At 44.3% G+C, this 22,243-nt stretch overlaps 1 protein-coding gene across 1 annotated transcript; it reads right to left on the minus strand.

Moving 5' to 3' along the window:
- Nucleotides 1-132: 132 nt before the first annotated feature.
- On the minus strand, nucleotides 133-22,213 carry ACO2 (aconitase 2). Its single transcript, XM_066183614.1, has 18 exons — nucleotides 22,132-22,213; nucleotides 16,362-16,504; nucleotides 15,064-15,322; nucleotides 12,820-12,912; nucleotides 10,718-10,876; nucleotides 10,364-10,514; nucleotides 9,016-9,120; nucleotides 8,664-8,755; nucleotides 8,275-8,380; nucleotides 7,009-7,166; nucleotides 5,858-5,931; nucleotides 5,052-5,163; nucleotides 4,748-4,870; nucleotides 4,389-4,544; nucleotides 2,236-2,427; nucleotides 1,483-1,615; nucleotides 1,047-1,168; nucleotides 133-635 (listed from the first exon to the last, which is right to left on the minus strand). The coding sequence occupies exons 1-18, from the start codon at nucleotides 22,165-22,167 to the stop codon at nucleotides 492-494; spliced, it is 2,358 nt and encodes a 785-aa protein (XP_066039711.1). The 5' UTR covers nucleotides 22,168-22,213; the 3' UTR covers nucleotides 133-491.
- Nucleotides 22,214-22,243: the final 30 nt, after the last annotated feature.

Genomic DNA, 22,243 nt, shown 5'->3' on the forward strand with positions numbered 1-22,243 from the left:
TTTACCACACTGAGTTATTGTTTGATTAGGTTTTTTTCTCCATATAGCAATGATTTACAAGAAGTTCTTTCCCACCCTTCCAGCAACAATGACAGGATTAGGATGATGAATACAATAACACATGACAGAAGAGATGGTCACATTCTTTATTTTCAGTTTAAGTCTTTAGCCATCAGTAAAGTGAATGGGAAGAAAACAACCAACCAAGCAGACAAATCCACCTTTGCTGGTTATTTCCAAATATAAATAACTGTGGGAGAACTGAAATCGAGCCAAAATAGAAAAAGGGAGCTGGGGAATTTAAAAGACAAAAGTAAGCCTAGCTGCACTCCCTTTTCATAGTGTCAGTGAAGAGGAAGTACCATAACAAAAAGGAAGGAAGCTATGGTTACATTTGATCAGACATTTATTCCAACAGTAGGCATGGAATTGCACTTTCATGAAAATGCCAAAGCTGAATCAAGTCCAGTGCACTGGGGCATTGTGCGTACTTAGCTTGATTTCTGCTGCAGCTCCTTCATTCTGTTCAGGGCACTGCCAGCCTGAAACCACTCAATCTGCGACTCATTGAAGGTGTGGTTCAGCATGATTGTTTCTTGGCTCCCATTGGGATGCTTGATGATGCATTTCAGAGGCTAAAGGAAGAAGACAGTTTTATTTTCCCTTCTCTTTGAAGGAAGAAGGTTATCTGAAACTTCACACAGGAAAATTCCTACATGGTTTTAAAGTGCTGAAAAGGGAAAATTGCAGCTCAGGGTGGATCTTAACTTAAGAGTGAGGTTGCAGTTCCTTCTCGGGAACATTCGTCCTTAAGTCAACAAGTCCAGGAATTCAGAGTATCATACAAAGGTTTCTCTTAACTGTTCAGAACACCACTGATTCTGACCTGCCCTGTATCTCCTAGCCCACCATATCTCACCTGGCTGGCAGGCTGAACTGCTCAACAGTGCCAGTGCTGCCTCCCAAGCACACAACTCACCGATGTTGTTCCCCCTCAGTGGCACATGCCTGCCACCAAATGCATGACAAGGCACCCAGACCATTACCTTTCCAGGTGCAAAGTCCTTCAAGCCCACGATGCTCAGCTTATCCACAGGATGAATCTTGTTGTAGTCTGCTGGATCAGCAAAAGTGAGAGGCAGTAGACCTTGCTTCTTCAGATTGGTTTCTGTGGAGAACAAACCACCAACCACTCTTGTAAAACCCCACTCCAGGGAAGCAGGCTTACTTTCTGGCTGCCCAGTGCTTCTCAGATTACTACTTCAGCAACAATTACTGTCTTTTAGCAAAATCAGTATATCCCTTGCTTGTGGCATATCTAACTAGGTATGTAACAGGACTCCTGACAGCAGGCACCTTGCCATCTGTCAGCAGAGACAGTTCATGCCTGTAGGTATTGAGCCCTGGGCAAGGTATAAACACCACTTCTACTCAAACTGAACACATCCTGTTTACAAACACCATAGGGGACGCCTGACTCACCATGGATCCTGGCAAAGCTCTTGGTGATGATGACCCTTCCTCCCAAGTGACGTGGCTCCAGTGCTGCATGCTCCCGGCTTGATCCCTCACCATAGTTTTCATCCCCAATGACTGCCCATTTGACACCCATTTTCTGTGACAAAAGATACAGATTTACATTTGTGCAGCCACCCAAGTGAGGAATTAGCAATAAATACCCACCCACACATCTAATTTCAGTACTTCACTGACATTGCTAAGCTATGACTCCTTCTCCCAAAAGACTCCCTTGGGTTCTGAGAAAGGAGAGAAATAAAGGAGTTCAGTGCTTCTCAGCAGTTAGGCACTGCCATCCTTGCTGACAAGGACTGAGGAGGATTGCTCTTGGGATCCAGAACAAATCTTTTCCTTCCTTTTCCTGCCACCGCTCCTTCCATCGTGCTAACCCAGACCACGGTTTGTACCAGCCACGACCTCTGCTCTACTTCTGGAAGGGATATGGAAAATTTTAACTTCTCTCTGCTGAAAGAGCAAATTGGAAACAAATGCCAAGTTGTCCAGAGGGTAAAAGGACATTTCTTGAGATTTGAAGCCTAGCGTTCAAGAATAAAGGGGATAAGACTATAATTTATTTAAACGTTAGATTAGTCACAGGTGAAGCAGGCCAGGAGGCAAGATTTAGTTAGTCTGATGACACCCATGCCTTGTAAGGTGTGCAGAGCCTAAAGGAGCTCTTCCTCTTTGATCTATCATTTCTGGTCCCCTCTGAGTCACCTTGTAGTAACGGGCTGTGTCTGGGACTGGGCCAAACTCCTGGGTTAGTGCATTCCGCACAGAGTTGGCTTTGCCGTTTTCAATGTTGATGGCGCCAATGAGCAGGTTGTTGGAGATGTTGTCCAGATGGCCACGGAATTTAAGCCACGGTCCGGCTGCAGAAATATGATCAGTGGTGCATTTCCCTTTTACCTAAAGCATAGTGGAAGAGAAAAATGTCTCAGGATGGAGTAACGTACTTTACCCTTCCTCAACACTTTTACCTGTGAAGCATTATTTGGGAGGAGTGGTTGATACTCCAGAGGAGTCTGCAGCCCTTCAGAAAGACCTCAACAGGTTAGAGGGGTGGGCAGAGAAGAACTCTCTGAAGTTCAGCAAGGGCAGGTTCAGGGTCCTGCACCTGGGAAAGAGTAATTCAATGCACCAGCACAGGCTGAGGGCTGACCTGCTGGAAAGCAGCTCTGCAGAGAGAGACCTGGGGGTCACGGTGGACAACAAGCTGTGAGCCAGCAGTGTGCCCATGAGGCCAAGAAAGCCAATGGTATCCTAGGGTGAATTAGGAAGAGCACTGCCAGCTGGTCAAGGTTAGTGCTCCTGTCCCTCTACTCAGCCCGAGTGAGGCCACCTCTGGAGTGCTGTGTCCAGTTTTGGGCTCCCCAGTACAAGAGAGACATGGAGCTCCTAGAGCAGGTCCAGGGGAGGGCGACAAAGGCGATAAAGGACTGGAGCATCTCCTGTTCAGCCTCAAGAAGAGACAAATGAGAGGGGACCTCTCATTTACCATATCTGTAAGTATCTGAAGGGAGGGTGTCAGGAGTGTGGAGCCAGGCCATAGGACAAGAGGCAATGGGGCAGAAACTGAGGCACAGGAAGTTCCACCTGAACATGAGGAAGAACTTCTTTACTGTGCAGTGACCACACTGGAACAGATTGCCCAGAAAGGTTATGGAGTCTCCGTCACTGGAGATACTCGGGAACCATGTGGACACAATCCTGTGCCATGTGCTCCGGGATGACCCTGCTTGAGCAGGGAGGTTGGATCAGATGACCCCCCCGTGGTCCCTTCCAACCTAACCCATTCTGTGAGCACCACATCTCTTTTTAAAGGCACAAACCCCAGAAAAGCGCATCAGTTACAGAATCAAGGCACTCTAAACGCAGAACACAGTGCTCAGTCTGCATGCATTGGGTAAGAAGAACATCCCTTTTCCAAAGGGTAAATTACAAAAATTAGATTAGCCATGACATCTCCTGCTGTGTCTTTAGCAGCAGGTTGTTAGGTACAAAAAGCAATTAAGCCCTTCCTGCTACAGCTCAGCCTCCCTGCTGGAAAATTTCAACAAGATGCCAAATGTTACCCTTTAAGTTTCCAAACTGCACATAAGCCTTCTCAGCTTGTAAGAACAGAATTCCCAACCATAGATAATGGCCTTGTAACTGGTAAGTTCTGGAGTGCTTATAAAGGAATTGCCCCATCAAAAACTTTTGCACAGCAGTATGGCCCTTAGGAGTACCTCCAACTCTGTCACTGAGAATCAGGAATGTTCCCAAAGGTCATTTCCTAAGAGATTGCATTTCAGAACCCCTCACCATATCAACTGAAGTTTCCATCCGTTAACTCACCTCAGGCAGTGAGGAGAAACCCATGTCTCTACTGAAAGACCAAACTGCAATGTTTAACAAGTGTGAAGTAATTTCTCTTTCTATAAAGTGGGAAGAGAACATGCATATTGATGGATGAGAAGTTCCCAACGACCTCATTCGAGACAAAAATACATCTTGGAACAATCAGTATTAGAGATGCTAATTAAAGAACCCATCCACCTTTCCATTGCAGGTTGTAACTGGGACAAATCCTGCAGAATGCACGGTTTGGGCAGGATCATATTACATGCTATAACAAGCTTGCTTTTGCATGGTATTAGCAAACCACTAGCCCAAAGGAGAAGAGCCACTTAGTTATAACAGAAAGAAGTTTCAGAAAGAAACACCTGGAAAAAAGGAAGACCCTTGCTTCCCTTTCTGTAACAATGTGGTTGTAGGGGAGGGAATCAGGTATCTCAAAGGCACATCCAAAGCTTCTAGCAATTGCTGTGCAAACCCCTGTTCAAGCAGACCAGTCATAGCTGATGCTTCCCCACTTTCTTTCTGACCTTGATGAGGATCAGCATGTCTTCTAGGTCCTTGCCATCCCACTTATCAAAGGGCTCAAGAAGCTGGAGACGCTGGCTGGTGGGGCTCACATCCACACGCTGCCCACTGCCATCCTTGGGAGGATACTGATAGGTGTCCTGGCCCGGGTCAAACTCCTTCCAAAGAAGAAAGGAAATTCATCAGCCTCAGCAATCCCACAACAGCATGTGAAGAACAAGCCAATACAGGCAACTGCACCCATTCCAGCTCTACCACCACATGTCAAGAAAGGGGTCAGTGCATGTAAGTTCCATCAGTATAAATAAAACACTGCTAGTGTCAGATCTTCCCTCCCTCTGCCCCCAGACAGAGCAGTTACCAGCTTGGGCAGCTCATCTGCATCAGGTGCCTCTAGTTTAAACTTCTTCCCATCTGCTCCTGTCAGGTAATCTGTCTCAGGGTTAAATTTTAGAGTGCCAGCAATGGACAGGGCTGTGACAATCTGAAAGAAAAAAAAATAAAAAAAGACAAATTTAAAGGTATATTCTACCTCCCATCACTTCATCTGAAAGTCCTACATCTAAATCTCAAAGCCACCAGACAAGCTACTAAACAAGGCACACTGGGCCTCTTCTGCAGGTGCCCTGAACTATTCCACAGCCCCTCCTGTGGCTGTTTCTTACCTCTGGAGAGGTCACAAATGCGTGAGTCTCTGGATTGGCATCATTGCGACCTGTGAAATTCCGGTTGTAGGACGTAACTATGGTATTTTTCTCTCCTTTCTTGATGTCCTTCCTGTGAAAGAAGCAAACATGCTCATCAGATCCAAATGGAATATTGCTTCTAGATGTCCCACTGCTAGAATCCCCCAGCTTGGTTTTGGCAGCAATCACTATCTTAGAAACATGAGCTGGTGCCTGTACATGTTTTCCTCCCTTAAGCACAGACCCAAAATTAATGAATGCAAACCAAAGTCAAACACTGATTCCTGCAGTAGTTTTCACAGCCCACGTTGTTCACTGTTCAGCTATCTAAACAATAATCAACTAAGCACATTGCCTTTGGATATCCCACAGTCAGTCGTGATAAAGCAATGTAAGAATGTGCCTCCCATCCCTTCTATTGGGAATTATTCTCCCTGCCGCTCCATTGACTGAAGTTGGACCAATTCACTTTTCCTATTTTAAAAGGACCATACAAACTTCAGTCCACCCTCTCACAGACAAAAAAAAATCCTTCTCTCCATTCTTTGCCTTCTACAAAAAGCCTCCAGAATGTGTGACCATTCTGCAGCTTTATTCACCTACAGTCTCAATATAAATCTGTAGTCCTTCTCTTTACCTCCTTCGGTACCTATCAGAAGCTATGGCCAGTTGGTTTTTAAACATTTAATTACCAGTGTGTGGTATTTACAATCAAATCAGGCTTCACAGAGCATTTTGGGAGCTAAAAGATACAAAGCTAGAGTAAGGTCCATCTTTCATTTTACCTGTCCCACTGGCCGATGCATGGCCCACAGGCATTGGCAAGAACCAGCCCTCCAACTTCTCGAAGGACTTTTGCCTAGGGACAGAAAACAACTTTGTTACCTCAGAATGCCTGGAATGAGTTTCTGGGGCTGCTCTTTCAGGGGAAGGACACACTAACAGGAAGCACCAAGCCTAAGAAAATTCCCTTCCTTGTTTCGCTTTTGAGTCACTTTTATAAATCCACGGGGTTTGACCCCAGTAGGACTGTAAGTTAACACTGGGGCAGAGCACAGGATGACTTGCCATGGTGTTCCCATTCTCTACCTGCTTCAACTTGAGCAATCCAGCTTGATGGAAATGTATTTACAGACATCTGACCGAAGGGCAGTGTCTATTCTGATTAATATTCTATAGACTTCCTGTCCATGTAAGGAGAGAACTGGCAACAGTGCAGGCAAGTATGTGTGCCTGCTCAGTCTACTCAGCAAACAACTCAATTAAGGGGGCAGCTGGTAAGGAAAGGTATGACTTGAAAGGTAGGACTTGGTTGCAAGAGCCATCAAGCATTGGCTGGACACATCCATATGTTAAGATGTGGTCCTCACACTGTGACAGCATCTAAAATTTACTACATAGTAAAGCTAATTAAAACAACATTTTCTGCACAGAAAAAAAGGAAGTAAGTAGGTAATAGTTCCTCAACAGAAATGTTCCTTTTAAAGCCAAAATATGAGTTTTGCCATAAATTTGGTCTAAATTGGGAACTACCTTCCAATAAAAGGGCGTGCTCTCTTTATATATTGGAATAAAAGTGGACTGTAGCCCTTTGTCAGCCATGGTCATCTACAGAATCCCAGAAGCATGAGGCATCCCTTGCTATGCATACCATTATCTCCTCAGGGCCCCAGTTCCTGACAACTGCATCCACCTTGTTTCTAATCCTGTTCTTACATGCCCAGGTAGTAAAGACATCAGGTCAAAACAGTCAGGATGATGGCAGGAGCCACAGGCGCAGTAGCATAAGACCAGTTACTGCATCAGTAATTGCACCTCCAGCAATAAGTGAGGACAAAGTTTAGGAGGTTTCCTCTAGTTAACTCTGGGCCCTTGAGAACTGTCCTGAAGAATTTAACCCTTTCTGTTTGGAAGTGCAAAGAGCAGCCATACTCACGTAACCGTCTCTTTCAATGGTGGCACGGATCTGCTCTGACCCCGGTGTGATTGTGAACTTGGATTTGCACTTCAATCCATGCGCGAGTGCCTGTTTTGCCACTGCTGCAGAGCGTCCCATGTCCTCATAGCTGGAGTTGGTGCAGCTGCCAATCAAGCCTGTGGTGACAGAAACAGGGTGGTGGTTACTGCAGACCTGGTACTTGGAAGATTCTCCCCTGACCTGTCTCCCATAAGAACAAACAAGGGACAACTAACTTTTTCTGCTGATAAGGAATCTGAAAGGCTTTCAGGTACTAACACTGCCAAGCCTCCCAGCAATATACTGTGGTCACACGCAATCCCGTGTCCAGCTCTGGAGGTTGCACAGTCAGAACACACTACCCAGTCACTAGTCTAATCTAACTAGGTTATTGTTTACAAGACCTGAGTGTCACCTACTTGCACTTTGGTTAAGCAAATAACCAAAGAGAGGCATTGTTCCACAAAGACAGAAAAAACTTCAAATCAAGATGGCAAGAAATGGAGGAAATAATGAAAAGAAAACACCTTTGTTATAGTATTAAGACCACATGAGGACATATTGTACCATCCTGACAGCTTTCTGGTGCTAAGCAGCAAAATAAGATTTGTCTTCCAGTTACAGCTGCTCTAACTGTATCCTATTTGTAACACTATCATATAATACACTTCCTACCTGGGATACGGCTTTACAATGTATTTCCATTCTTTTAATTCCTTCCTCCACTCCATCAGCAACAGTTGAGAAGCCAGCCCACAAGTTACCATCCCAAAAGCAAGTACATAAATTTCCAAGCCTGCTTTTTAGGACAGCAAGTACTAACTTTATTATGTCCCAAGAGTTCAACAGCCAACTGCTGGGAGTGCTGACAATCATGCTCCTGACAAATCTCTGCAACAGGCAAATCCACGCCACAGACTTTTAACAAAAGCCATCTTCAATGGGTAACATTCCTGTCAATCCAAACATTCAAAAGTTTCAAAAATGGAAGAAAACCTGGTCTACTTCTTGAAATTAAAATCCCTCCTACTATCCTGGATCTCATCCTACACACTTGGCCCATGTGGTCCCTACTCTTCCCAGAAAATTCACATGGCCATGAAGAGATGGCACTTCACCAAAGTCAAAGCTCATACAGCAGCAGTGGAAAAATGGATCCCAAGCGATGTGACCAACAGCTTATCCCAAGACAACAATGTTTATGCCACAAGTATGAAGGCAGAGGAAAGAGCAAATGCTACCCACCAACTCTGATATCAACAGGCCAGCCCTCCTTTTCTGCCACAGCACCAATATCTGACACAGGGTGCGCCAGGTCTGGTGTGAAAGGTCCATTGATATGCGGTTTCAGCTTTAAGAAACAGTGACAAAGTCAGAAATCACAATAGCAAGGAATAACCCCAAAACACAGCAGCAAATCAATTGCTTTCACAGCTCTATCTGGAAGTTGTTTAAATAGAATTCTCCGACATGAACACTGGAGCATAAGCTGTCAGTGAAGCAGCCCTGAATGTATTCCACGTGTTCTAGCACAACACCAGGGGTGTTGCTTCAAACTCCCAGCTTGGTCCTCCTTCACACAAAGCAGAGTCATGTCACAGCATTCAAGGTGGCAAGAAGAAAAGAAGCCTTACCTCACTGAGGTTGATTTCTATCACCTGGTCATACTGACAACCAGAATCTGGTACCAAGTGTTGCTTGAATTCATCCGCTAGTGCAGCTATATCTGGAATAAGAAAGAAGGAAGATCTGAAAAGTGCAGCAAATATGAGGGAGAAAAAAGTCTGGAACAACTGAACACAGGGGGGTCCACTGCGTAATTCCCCAGTCATTTCATCTACAGACTAGCTAGTTGCAGCAGATGACCTACAGGACCACATAAGGTCGAAACTCACATCAGACAACACTGTAGGAGCATACTGCTCCCAGAATACACTTTCACATGAACCCATGCTTTTACCCACTTCAATCCCCAAATCCTCTTACCAGCTCGCCCAGTCTTGCCCAAGTATTTCTTCATGCGTTCATTGTAAGGGAAGATCGATGTGGTAGCTCCAATTTCAGCTCCCATGTTACAGATTGTTGCCATTCCTAGAGAAGTGGGAGAAGAGACCACAGCATCAAAGGAGAAAGTCCAAGGCCACCCAATTCTCCAAAAGTCAGCATAGCTCAGAGAGATCAGGCAATCAGCCACAGAAACCTAAAGCCACAGCTGAGAGGAGACTGACAACATAATGGCTGACTCAGCCCACTATGTTTCTGGTCAATACAGTGCCTGTGACCATACTCTTGTGGAAGGAATGAGCCAAAAGTTGCACTGATATCTGCAGATACTGGAAGGGATAACAAGGAACCCCTGTTTGCACTAAGCATCAAATAATTTACAGCAGTGAGCAGTGTCTCTGCTACCTGCAATGAGTGTCCTGTCCCTCCCTACCATCTCTTTGATCTTTACTGAAGGAGCCAGACATTTGTGAGAAATTTAATGGGCCGAATAAAATGCTTCCAGTGACAGAACACAATAAAAAAAAAATCCCAAATATTTGCTGACAGCACAGGGATCAACCATCCCTTTCAAGGACACAGCAATGAAGCTGTATAAACTCCTGTTTTACAGTTAACAAACTAGAAGCAAATATAAAATTCCTCTGATTTCATACAAGAGAAATCCAAAATTGCTGTCAGTTTGTAAAACCAAGTATTCCAAGTTGTAGCCAAGTCATGCAAATTGAGAGAAGTCCAGATTGAAGGCTGCACTTCAAGCTAAAGGAAGACACATTTCTTGTAATTTGGTCCTAACTAGCATATTACAAAGAACTGCAATTTTTGCTAGTTCAAACTCAGCACCCAAGATCCACAATTAGCTAGTATAAACTGCATGTTACAAACTGCTTTCTCATCTCAGAACCTCTGCTTTTTGTTTAGCAGCAGTCACGCATACATTCCCATTAACCCGTTTCTCTTTTCTTTTCACAGCCTATCTACGCTGAAATGAAAACGTTATTCCTTTATCGCAAACATCTCCACCCTCTAAGTATACACTGGAATACATCCACCTTTATTCTTCTCCTGACACATCATCTTACAGGATTCTTCACAATTAACCATTCCATGTTCTCAGAATCACAAGAAGATTTAATGGAGAGAGATCACTTTTTCACTGAGAGGGAGTGCTGTCTTGTTACACCACTCTTCCAGTTTGCCATGTACAAACTGACGAGCCAGGCTAAGGGAGAATATTTAGTTCTTCTTGTTTGGTTCCCTTCCCAGCCCTCACAGATATTTCAAGACCCAGCTCCACCAATAATCCACTCAGAGATCTGTGTTGACTTACCAGTGCAGGAGATTGAGTCCACACCTGGCCCATGGTATTCAATGATGGCACCCGTTCCACCCTTGACAGTGAGGATGCCAGCCACTTTCAGGATCACGTCCTTAGGAGAAGTCCAGCCTGAGAGCTTGCCAGTCAGTTTTACACCAATAACCTGAGCAACATCAATGAGGGGGAAAAAAATACTGATGTCACTTCTTGTCAGAAAGGTAACAGGATATAGTTCTGTAGGGTATATTCCTGTCACACTGCAATTGTATCTGGTGCCTTATATACATAGTGCTTGAAAATCAATGCTCCTTACACATCATATATCTCACCCTTGGCATCAAAGCTTAGTATTCCTTCTACTCCTACCTTTGGGCATTTGAGCTCCCAAGGGATTCCTGCCATGACATCCACAGCATCAGCGCCACCCACACCAATGCAGATTCCCCCCAAGCCACCTCCATTGGGGGTGTGTGAATCTGTGCCAATCAGCATAACTCCAGGGTAGGAGTAATTCTCCAGAATGATCTGAAAATAAAAATGGATTGTTTGGTTACTTGTTTCATGGGAAAGGAGGGGGAAGGCAGAAAGATGACAAGAACAAGAGTTTAGATCAGTCTGTATTCGCAAATTTCAGTAGCAAGAAAATAACTGAATTTGGGTTGGATGGGAAGTTCTCTTCTGTTTCAAACTCCTTGTGGAGGATGTAATGATAGAACAAGGTACCAAGTCTCAGTCCCAGGATCCTTGCTCATCCCAGGATAATAAAATTAGAAAACAATCTTCTTTTTTTTCCCTCCAGTTTAGGCTTTTGCTAAGGTGCCACCTTTGTTAAGGCTCAAGGGTCTGCTCCATAATCTCCATACCCTTAAGGAACAACCGAGCAAGTCAGTTCACTTATCCAATGCTAGCGAGATCTTCTGTAGCCTCTGTGCTTGCATAGCAGCAGAATACCAACAGGCTCTTCCAAACCATGCTGCCAGCCAAAACTTAATTACATAGAAGAACTTCTCACCAGGACACCAAGAGGCTGGCCTTCCCTTATTGCTGCTACCAGTTCCATGCAAGACTTTTCAACTATTAACAAAACCACAAAACCATTCTTAAATGAAAAAAGGAGATTTCTGTGGTAGCAACACTGTAGAGAACTCAAGCTAATGAACTTCTCACTGCACATGTGCCACACCAACACTAGGGACAGCCTTTCTGGGAAGCACAGAACTCACAGCACATGCATCACAGAACAGCTTGAACAAAACTAAGGCAGTCCTTTACCAAAAAGACCAAGGCTTTGCTTTCAGAACTTTCAGCTTTATACTCTTGTAGCCACGTTAACGTATTTGTGTGAGAAAGGTCACTCTCAAAGCCTCAACTTTGGCAGAGTTGTACTCAAGCTACACAACAGGACCTGTTTCCTTCAGCCAGAGAAGGTCAGCCACAAGAAGACTGGTAACCACAGCACAGAGCTGCGTTGCTGCGTGACAGATGCTACCAGTGGTTTCAGAACATAAACGACCCGAGGTGTTCCCATAACCTTTTGAAGAGTTCATCTGTTGCATCACATTAAGTTAAGGTAACCTTAGTAACTCATTTTGTAGCTAAGAAAACATAGCAGAGAACTCTTGACTGCACCTGGTCACAAGTTCCCTGCTGACAGGATGCTTATCAGTCATCCATTCTCCTCTCCACTCCTTTTACTTCATGCTGCTCTTCAACTTTTGCTGCCTGAGACTCAGAGAAAAAATGAAAAATGGCTACTGGACCCTCAAAGCAAATTAACCACAAGCAAGCTAGGGACATCCTGACAGAGGATGGTTTTTGTTGGTTTTAAAAAAACAAAAAGACTCATTAAGTGGTAGGTTATCTTAGCCTATCATATTCTTTTTCAGATCCAAGGGTAATAACAAGAGAATCTCAGACTTGGAAACTGTTTAGCATTTCATTCAAATTCACCTAGCAACTCCTTATGTGTCACCGCTCTTGAATACTTGAAGTGTGCTGCTCTGTTGTGTCCTCATAAACTCTTCTGGGTTTCATAGAACTAAATGCATACATAATAACCCTAAAAAAAGGATGTTCCCAAGGCTGCTTTCCTTACCACCAAAAGCAATTCACATTAACCCTATGTAGCCAGCTTCATGAGCTCACCTCACTGTCTGAAATGTACTAAGAGGAGCCAGCCCACAAGCAGTTAAGGTATTTCAAGCTCCTGTGATTCACATGGCATGCTGTTGGCACTACCTAATCACACATCAGGTTACAGTTTGACCAAAATAACCTTTAAAAAAAAAAAACAAACCCACTGTTGTCAAGATAGCTGAGAGAGAGCAAGTAAGAAACCTTAGCTGCCTTGAGCAAAGCAAGCTGTTTCCCTAAACTGGTCAAATTCTCCAAGGGTTTGTACTTGAGCTCTCTCCACACTAAGGTAAAAAACCCACTGCATGTTCAGACTGCAAACACACACACTTTACCTGGTGAATGATTCCTGATCCAGGTTTCCAGAATCCCACTCCATACTTGGCACCAGCCGTTGATAGAAAGTTATACACCTCTTGGTTTATATCCTATTCACAGAGGGAAGCACAGAGCATTAGTACCACATTTTGTTCTTCCATGCATCAAAAGCTCATTCAAACATGTTCCCTCTCTCACATGCCTGCCTGTAGTTTGCTTCACACTTTTGCAGCAGCTGGAGGGAGCTGCACATACTTTTTAATACCAAAAGGTTAAGATTAAGACTGTGACAGACAGTTGTAACAGGCCATTTAATTTCATCCCACTTGTACCTCTACTAAAAGCATCTTTTTTTAGTTTCTAATTCCAAACAGTGCAATTTAAGGAAAACCCTGCCAAAAAGGCATTTAAAAATGCTGCGCTCACTTTTCCTATTCTCAGGGGGGTTTTTTTAACAAATTTCCAACACTCATTCTAGCCCCTCCTTCGTTCTCTACCAGGTGTTCTTTTTCCTACACAGATGCTTTGGAGACATTTCAAATCCCTTCGATAAATATTCTGGCTTTATTTTTAAAGATTAAAAAATGGAACTGGAAGTTGTTCACTGCCAGGGGAGCTGGTGAGTGTCATTTGTCATTCTAGCAAGTCCCCTCTTTAAGACTCACACAATGCTGCCTTTCTTGCTGCACTGTCACCATTGTTGGTGGAGGTCACACTGAAAATTGCTTGAGAAAAAACATGGTTGCCAAGGAAGTATGACACTATTATATCCTAACAGCTCTTGGCAGAAGACTGCTGGAGTAGATAAGATAAGCACTAGAAGGAGAGAATTTCTTAAAGACTGTTCTCATGCAGCTAAGCTTCAGAATAAAGGGAATGGGGAAAGGAGATAATTGAAGAATTGTCTCAGCACACATTTGCTGAAGTTTCCCAAGAGGCAGCAGCAGCTCTTTAAGCCTCGTTTTCCACTGGGAGTTGGGTCATTCCACTCTGTTTGTGCATCCCTCCCCCAGTAAATCCAAACCACCCTCTGGCCTGCCAGCATTCATTGTGTGCCAACTGGCAGCAGCAGAAGCCAGTCAGAAAAAGGCAGGACCTTTACTTGCTCTGCTCAGAGTATATGGCAAAGAAGGGACTCGGCTCAATTCAGGGCTGCAGCAAATATAATTGCACTATTGAGAATAAATACAGGGATAGGGGAGAGGGGAAAACAGGAGGTGAATGGGAGAAAAGAAACTGTCTGATTTAGTTAAGTCTCAAACTGTTAATGGCACAACCTAGGACTGAGACAAGCAGAGCAAGAACTCCCCAAATCACTCTTGAGTGGTGCAAGTTGCTTTATTGTGGCCCACTGAGGAAAGCCAAAAGCAGATACTTCAGCACCACAAGTTTCTGAGAATAGATATGGACTAAAATCTTACAATGCATTTGACCCCTGGTTACTGCTTGTAAATTCTAGTATCAACATTCAAGGTGCAATTCTTCCTGGCTCTGACAGTGGACTTAGACTAAGTCCACTCAGAGAAGCAAGATTTCCTTTACAGATGCATTGTGGTATGTCAGAGATAAATGTGTCTATGTATTACAGAAGCTCATTTGGGGAGGAATAAGCAGTGAAACAGTTGAGCAAAATTTAAAAATGGCAGTGAATCAGCAGTTGGACAAACAACACCTTGAAGTTCCCAAATAAAACCCAACATCCTCCATACTTTTACACACATGTATACTATACCCATGAGCCATGAGAGCTGCACATGATTGAGTTATTGCTCTTCAAATAATCAGTAGCAAATGGTTTGGGAAAGTAACTACTTGCCTCCCCCTCACAGGATACACCAGTGCAATGCTGGAACATATGTTCATTAAGTTTTTCACACCACCATACTGCAACATAGAGTAATCTGACTTCCTTTTATTCCCTTTGAAATCATTTTTTTTTCTCCTTTAGATGAATACGTTCTCTCTCCAGAACACATGTGATCTGGGCTTCCATCACTAACAACTTAAGACTACTTTCTCCCACATTCATGGTCCTCTAAACCATGGACCATGGTTTGGATGAATCTGAGCTGAAAAACTCCCCAAAATCCATTTAGCCTGTTTCTTCACTGCATCTGACTAACAGAGCTGACCACCACAGGCAATCTGTTACCATATCGGATTCGTGGCTGTTCTTCTGGGAAAAAATTTTAAAATAAGCTCTTCCTTCAACTGGAAGGACATTTTCAAACAGACAGAAGTTAAGTCCCTGCAATAGTGACCTTGGCTCTTTGAAGATCCTTTTCACCACCTAACTGGGCCTCAATGAGGTGGTCACAGTGGATGGTGGAAGGCACAGCCACTTTGGGCAGCCCGCTGCTGATGAACTGGAGCATTGCCATCTGCGCTGTGGCATCCTGCATGGCCACGCGGTCCGGCCGTAAGCGCAGGTAGGTCTTGCCGCGCTCAATCTCCTGCTTGGCCGGGTCATCCAGGTGTCCATACACAATCTTCTCCGACAAGGTCAGAGGGCGGTCAAGCCTGGGGAGAATAATTTTAGTATCTGCATCTTGTGTACTTCAACATTTGCCCTTTTAAGCACGTAACAGAATGCTTCTCTATATTGCTCAGACTGTTAAGACCTATTAGAGCACAGAAACCTCCATGCTCTTCTTCCAGCACTGAAATATCAACTGCCACATGGTAAAAACAAGGGTTCAGTTCATAAAGTTCAAAAACATATGAATTGATGTCATTTTATGCTTTCTTCTCTAATCTTCCTATACTGTAAAAAAAAAACATTGACTGCTCACTTCAGGACAGCAAATATAGAGGCGAGACAGAGGTCAGACTCAATTCACAAATACCAGATCCCACAGCAAACACAACTAAGTGGAGTTTTGTGACCTCAGACCTTTCATCCTGCAGCTGTATCAGCTGAGGAATCTATTTATGTACGTAGCAAGGGCTTCTGAGAAGTAACTAAATCAACACAACTTGAAATGAGAGTTACCACATTTAACAAGGGACACAAAGGCTGAAGGACAAGTCATACAAACCACTGCCACAGTAAGTGGAGCAGCAATGACAAATTAGTAGGCACACAAGCCTCTATCAGCAGATTAAGGTCACTACGTTTACATATGCTATGAATTCCTAGCCCTTTGTTCCATCCATGTAACACCTACAGCAGAACACAGCACAAAGAAACACTAGCCTATAACAACCATTACCCAAGCGCTGCTGCCCCAGAAAGAAGCAAGGGCCAATGTGAAGACTCCTCATTGAGAGCATTAAACAAAGATGATGGAGCCCTTTCCAGCACCTCCTCCGCAATGGCCTGGTTCTCTGCATGTTGCAGTGCTTCATCATATCCTTCAACCCTTCCCACAGTGCCCCACCACTATGACGAGACACTGCAACCCATGCTTCACTATACAGACAACTGCCACTGTTCAGCACTGCTTTCCCTGGTAAATATTCCTTGTGCCAGGGCCCCACATTTTTTCCTTCCTCTCCTGTCACTGCAGAGCTCAATTCAATACACTGACCCCTCCCTTCTTCCCTTCTCCCCTCTTACCTCTTACGGACAATGTTGATGTTCTTCTCCAGCTTTTCATAATTTATGTATTCATTAGGTTCAAAGTGGCTCATGGCCACCTTGGCCCGCTGGCACAGGATGGGAGCAACATGGTAGCGTCGTACCCCACTATTCAAGGCGTGCTGAAAAAAGGAGAGCATTAGCACTGGAACTCTGCAGAGTGAATTTCTGTAACGTATCAATAAAAACGTTTTTCGGTTTTTGTGATTGGGATTTTACAGACCGAGGAACACAAAAATTGCAAAAGTTTTTAAAGGTACCTAAATACATTTCATCATACAACACTGCATATGATCTTAAACAGTGAGACACCAGGGTACCCAGAACAGGTAGCATTTACTAAATTATTCCACATTTTTATTTGTTGCATCAGATGCCTTATGCTTTCAAATGAGAAATCTGCTTTCAGGCAATGCTGAGTCTATTCTCAAGAAAGCACCATACTCCTGACACATTGGAGTCATGGTGGAGAAGAACCAGTGCTGTTTCTAAAGCTAACTATCCCTAGGTTTGTATTTGCTTGCTGGCATTGAGTTGACATTGAAGGACTGGCAGGTAACACAGCATTGAGTCTGAGTGGACACCCCTCTATTCCACCATCACATACTAAGTTTCCTAGGCAGGGTCCCTCCATACTGCTACAAAACTTACTGTATTTCCATAAGGAGACTCTGGTGTACAGGCCTGGTCTACAATGTAACACAGAGCAGTAGAAGCAAGATATGGAAAAATCACATCAGCTCCACCAGCCTGGTTGCACAGATCCAGGTGCTCTTTTCCTCACTCTCACAAAGGCACCCTCACCTTTCTCCCCTGAAAAGCCTCACACTTACTCTGCAAGTGAGTTAACTGCATGACAAGTGAACTATACTGTGAGCTGAATGCATCAGCAGAAAGTGCCAGGGGAAAAAAAAAAAGCCCAAATTTCACTTGGCAGCCTCCATAGTCAGACAGTTTCCTGGAACACAGGAGAAGGGCAAGCTATGTCGAGGCACCTTTACAGCACCTGACCTGAAAGAGACAGGTCAGTGCCCAGGGCTAAAAGCTCTCACGCAGCTTTGAAAACTGAGTCAGACAGCAGCCTCCATAAAAACTTCCAAGGATTTGGCACATGCATTTCTTACATGCTTTCAAAGTCTTACTCATCAGCATCAGAAGTCTGGAAACAGACTGAAGAAGAGTTCAGAGTTCCTCCTCCTCCAGTATTACACCTCAATCTTAATCCCACTTTTTCTATTCATCCACTAATTCAGAGTTACAAAGTTTTGATAAGTACAGGTTAATAAATGTAGGTGTACTACAGTACACACCCCTTTTGCATGTGTCATTGTATATATTCCTTGTTCAGACCACAATCATTGTACCTACCACTGCTTTTTGTTTTACCACTGTCAAAAAAAACTAGTTAATTCTTTAAACCTGTTCAAGCATTTTAATGTTTCCCTGTGAATATTTTTTCCAGCTTTCTTGTTCCCAGCATGGAAAAGATTGCCTGAAATAATCACAATCAAAGAGACATCACCAATTTTCAGTCAAATCCTTGTTTTATTGTCCTTTTGATGACACTTGTTAGTATCTTTTGCAACGAAAATTTTGGGAAAGCTAGGCAAGATCACACTACTCTCAGCACACTTGCAATAAGGGTGCAGTTTGCATTTATACCATTTATGCCATTATACAAAGAGCTTTTGGTAGAAGCAGTACAAACCTACAGCAGCTGCACACCACTGTCATGAAAGAATATCTGAGGAAAGTGAACCTGATGGTACAATGAGGGCATTGCTCCTCCATGAGTGCATGGGAAAGCCAGTCCTCTTTCACTGTGATGCACTTCAACCTTAGAACTTCCAGAACTTATCACAGGTGTAAGACTTAAGACCTTTCCTTCTTCCACCAGCAAAATAAAAATAAATAATAAAAAAAACCCCAGAACAACCGCCCACATCAAACACCATCCAGCTTCTCATTGTTCAACATACAAAGTAGGCAAAGCTGCTCTTTATCTGATAGCCTTGTAACTTTTATGTTTGCTTTGTTCTGGCCTTTTTTTTCTTTTTTTTTACCTCACAAGATATTCACTGTCTTGTGAGGTAAAAACTGTTTCCAGCTGCTGGAGTGGATGGAAAAAAACCACTGAGCTATTTAATCACTGTTCGTGGAAAAATAATCTTTTTGCCAGGCCAGGAAATGTATTGTGGTTTAATCCAGTAATTTCTTCTTAATTCATCATAAAGAAGAATAGATATGGAAATAAAAGTAACAGCAGAGGCTCCACAGCATCTTAGTCTTGCCTGGGACCAAAGCCGATTAAAATAGAAATCTGAAGCAGGGTGCTCCAAAAAGAAGCACAACAAAACTTTTCAAACAAAATTCAGGTAAAATCTTTTCTGCCTGAACATCCATGTCTACAGGCTTTTCACTTCATGAAATGGCACACAGAAATGTCATATTTTTTCTAATACTATGTTAGTGTTCACCTGAAAACCTGAAAACCGCAAAATCAGCAATACAATACAGCTGAATCCTGCAAACCACAGCTTCAGGCTACCAGAAGCAGGAAGAGAGCATGCTTAAGGTGAAGGATTGTGTCTGGGCCTGGAGAAGTTTGGAAAACTGAAGGTCTGTTTCTGTAATGGCCAATATGCCCAGAGAAAATCACTGCATAGACCAATCAGCTTCAGTAGACTAGAGAATCATTTTCCTCTACGTAAGAATTTGAAAAGGCACCTATTTAAAAAGTGCCACCTTCATTTTATCAGGATATAAATCTAATCCCATATTTCTGCTGGGAATTAATCTGATTCAATATGGTTGGTACCCAGCAAGTCTAAGGCTCCACCACCTCCCAGCATAAACTGCCTGGTTCAAAAGCCTGATCTCTCCTCACCAAGAATCTACAATATATCACTCATCACAACTGTCTATTTTCCACACCTATCCTTCTTCTATTGCACCCTCAGAAACGGGGTGGCAGAACTGCAAGATTAAGGAAAAGTCACAAGCCTGACAGTTCCCAGCTCCATTCCCTCTCATTCTTCTCTGAGAGGGAATGCACTAGTGCTTTGCAGGGGCTTCCATGGTGTTTTTTTAAATAAGTAGTGAGAAGTCCCTTGAGCCCAACAGCCAAGGGAAGTAGGCAGCCACCAATCTATAAATTTTCCCTTTTATCCAGGAACTGTTAATTTCCAGGCTGACCAAGCAGCTGCCAAGTGACCTCTTCTCACCTGGCACTGAATCCCTTACTCCAGTTTGAGTGTCCTTGTTCAAATTTCAGTAAAAGGAATGGCAGTAATCATTACACGGCTCCTAAGCCTATGGGTATTTTACGAGGTGAAAGCTTCCTCAAAAGACAGAAGAAACCAGTCTAATAAATGGGTCATTATTTCTGAAATCCCTGTAAAGAAGCTAACACTGCTCTTTACAGATTTTAAGGTAGCTATCTTGCATTTAGCTCATTACAGTGAACATTCCAGATGCAAGGGGAGTCTGATTTCAGAAAGTAACTTGCATTTTGGCAGCCAGTAAGGCAATGAGCCCAGCGAGCAAAAGCTCATGTTCAAAAGAGCAGCAACTGCGTGAGGTGCACTCCTATCTGGGAAATCTGTCCTAGAAATCCCAGCAGAAACCCAAAATACCATCATTCCTCATCTTCCCTGATCTAAGAACGCTGGCCAAGTTTCCAACATTCACCATGATTCAGCCTAAAAAACCAAAAAAAGAGCAGTGTGGTATAATCCAAGTGTAAATGCAGGCTCATTTTCTAGATCTACCTCCAAAGAGCAACCAAAATAATGGTTCTGAAGATCAGCTGAGCCATGGCAAACATTTCTGCCAGACACACAAAGCTGTCCAGGCATAATTTCAGTACTTACCCACAATGCCTTCAATAAACCCCATATTTCAGGCAGTTTAGAGCTTTACAGTCTTCCCTTTCAGTCAATCTTCAGCCAACGTGGCTCAAAAAATGGAATGCTACTAAAAGTATTATCTCAGGTAGGCAGAAAAAAGATCTTGGCCCTTAGAGGCTATCAGAACTATACTTTCAACAGGACAGTCAGTCCAAATCAGGTTAATTCCAATTTATTTTCCCCAGAGGCAAGCTTTCTCTGCAGTTCCAGTTCCAAAACAGTTCCAGGATGGGAGGCAGACAGGACCAATAGCAGTAATGTGTGCCACGGTCAGCGCTGGCACTATCACAGTGATTGACACAATGATGCTCATTTTCTTTAATCTCTAGGCTGCTATACAGGGGCAAAAAACACCTGCCTCCGAAAGACATCACCTAGAGGCATGGCTGATTGCCATCACAGATTTAGTCCTTCACGGGCTGGAGGGGAAGAAATAGGCACCCTGAGCCTGATAATAGACAACAACCTCCTGGAATATTAAATTCCCCATATCGACTGTGCCAGCACAACCTTTGGTTTGCATCACACAATATTAATTTTAGCAAACTATTGCTTGTTCTTGTGCAATGTCACACCATAAAATGAGAACCAATTTATTACCCTAATAAAAGATTTGCCTTCAATTTATGAGTAGTCATTTCTGTTCAAAGTACAAACTAAAAACTATTTAACAGCTAAGAACGAATAGACCAACCTAACTGAAATGGTGCTATGCTGTAACTTTCATTTAAATTTAAAGACTCCTATACTTTGCTAAAACATCTCCCTCTAAAGTAAGACAGTAATAACAAAGTTGGAATTAAGATTCACAAAAGACTTTCAGAATACTAAACGGCAACCAAATTCCTACTTCAGTTCCTTAAGAAAAGGGAACACATTGGCCAAGGTCACAAGTGGCAAACTGAGAAGCTACACTGCCTGCCTTTATGACAGGGAAGCAAAGACTTCCTTATCCCTTAGCAGCCCAAAACAGGAATTTGCAGCTGGTATTTGCCTTACAGGCTTTAAAAGATCACGAAAACTTTATTACTGAGTAGACACCAAACACAACAAAGTGTCAAGGAAAGCAATCCCTGTGGCAAGATAATATTACTGGCAAAGGTGAGTTTTAGAGGTCACGACAGACAAGACTATGAGAGCCATGGCCCCAGGGGAAAAAGGCAATTTATGTGCCTGACCCGCTTGCTTCTTCAGCCTTCCTAGCTCCCATTTATACAGAGATGTTGGCAGCTTTGTCGCCCAGGGACCTCTGTCTGTATTAAAAGGGGGATTTTTGAAGCAAAGTAGCCGAAAGACAGCTCACTCACACAAGAAGGAGTCAGTCACCTTGTGCTGTGGCACGCCTATAACGGGAAGTAATACAAGACAAGGGAAAGAAAACTGCCTGCCCCGGGGGAAAGATCTTTTATTTCACCGTTCGGGCCCGCGCCCTCGCGCTGTCCGCCCTGCCAGCCCCGGGGCTGTGACAGCGACTCCGGCGCAGCGCGGCGGGCTCCGGGGCACTCGGCGGCGCCAGGCCGCGTCCCCAGCGCCCCGTTCACCTTGCACTCACCTTGACAGCCGGCCGGGCCCGGGCCCGGGAGACGCGCTGCCCCAGGGCCCGAGCAGCGGCTACGCCGCCACCTCCAGAGCCGCGGCCACCCCGCCATCGCTATGGAAACGGGGCGTGGGGCCGCACCGGGGACACGCTGACCTACAAGCGGAGGCGGGGACGGCCCGACGCCGAGGCTGCGGGCGTGCGGCCGCCCTCCCGGCCGCCCAGCGGGCAGTGATCCTGCCCCTGGCGCAATCCCCACTGCCCGTCCCGCCCGCTGCCTGCCCCGCCCGCCGCCACCGCTCACCCGCAGCCGAGCCGCCACCACGCAGTACGGCGCCATTTTGTTCACTGACAAAGATGGAGTCGCGCCGCGATGGCGTCACGCGGCCTCTTTGACATCTCCGGCGCGCGCGGGG

This window comes from Chamaea fasciata, unplaced genomic scaffold (genome assembly GCF_029207755.1).
Source record: "Chamaea fasciata isolate MVZ Bird 193981 ecotype frontalis unplaced genomic scaffold, bChaFas1.0.hap1 SCAF_5, whole genome shotgun sequence".
Lineage (NCBI taxonomy): Eukaryota > Metazoa > Chordata > Aves > Passeriformes > Sylviidae > Chamaea > Chamaea fasciata.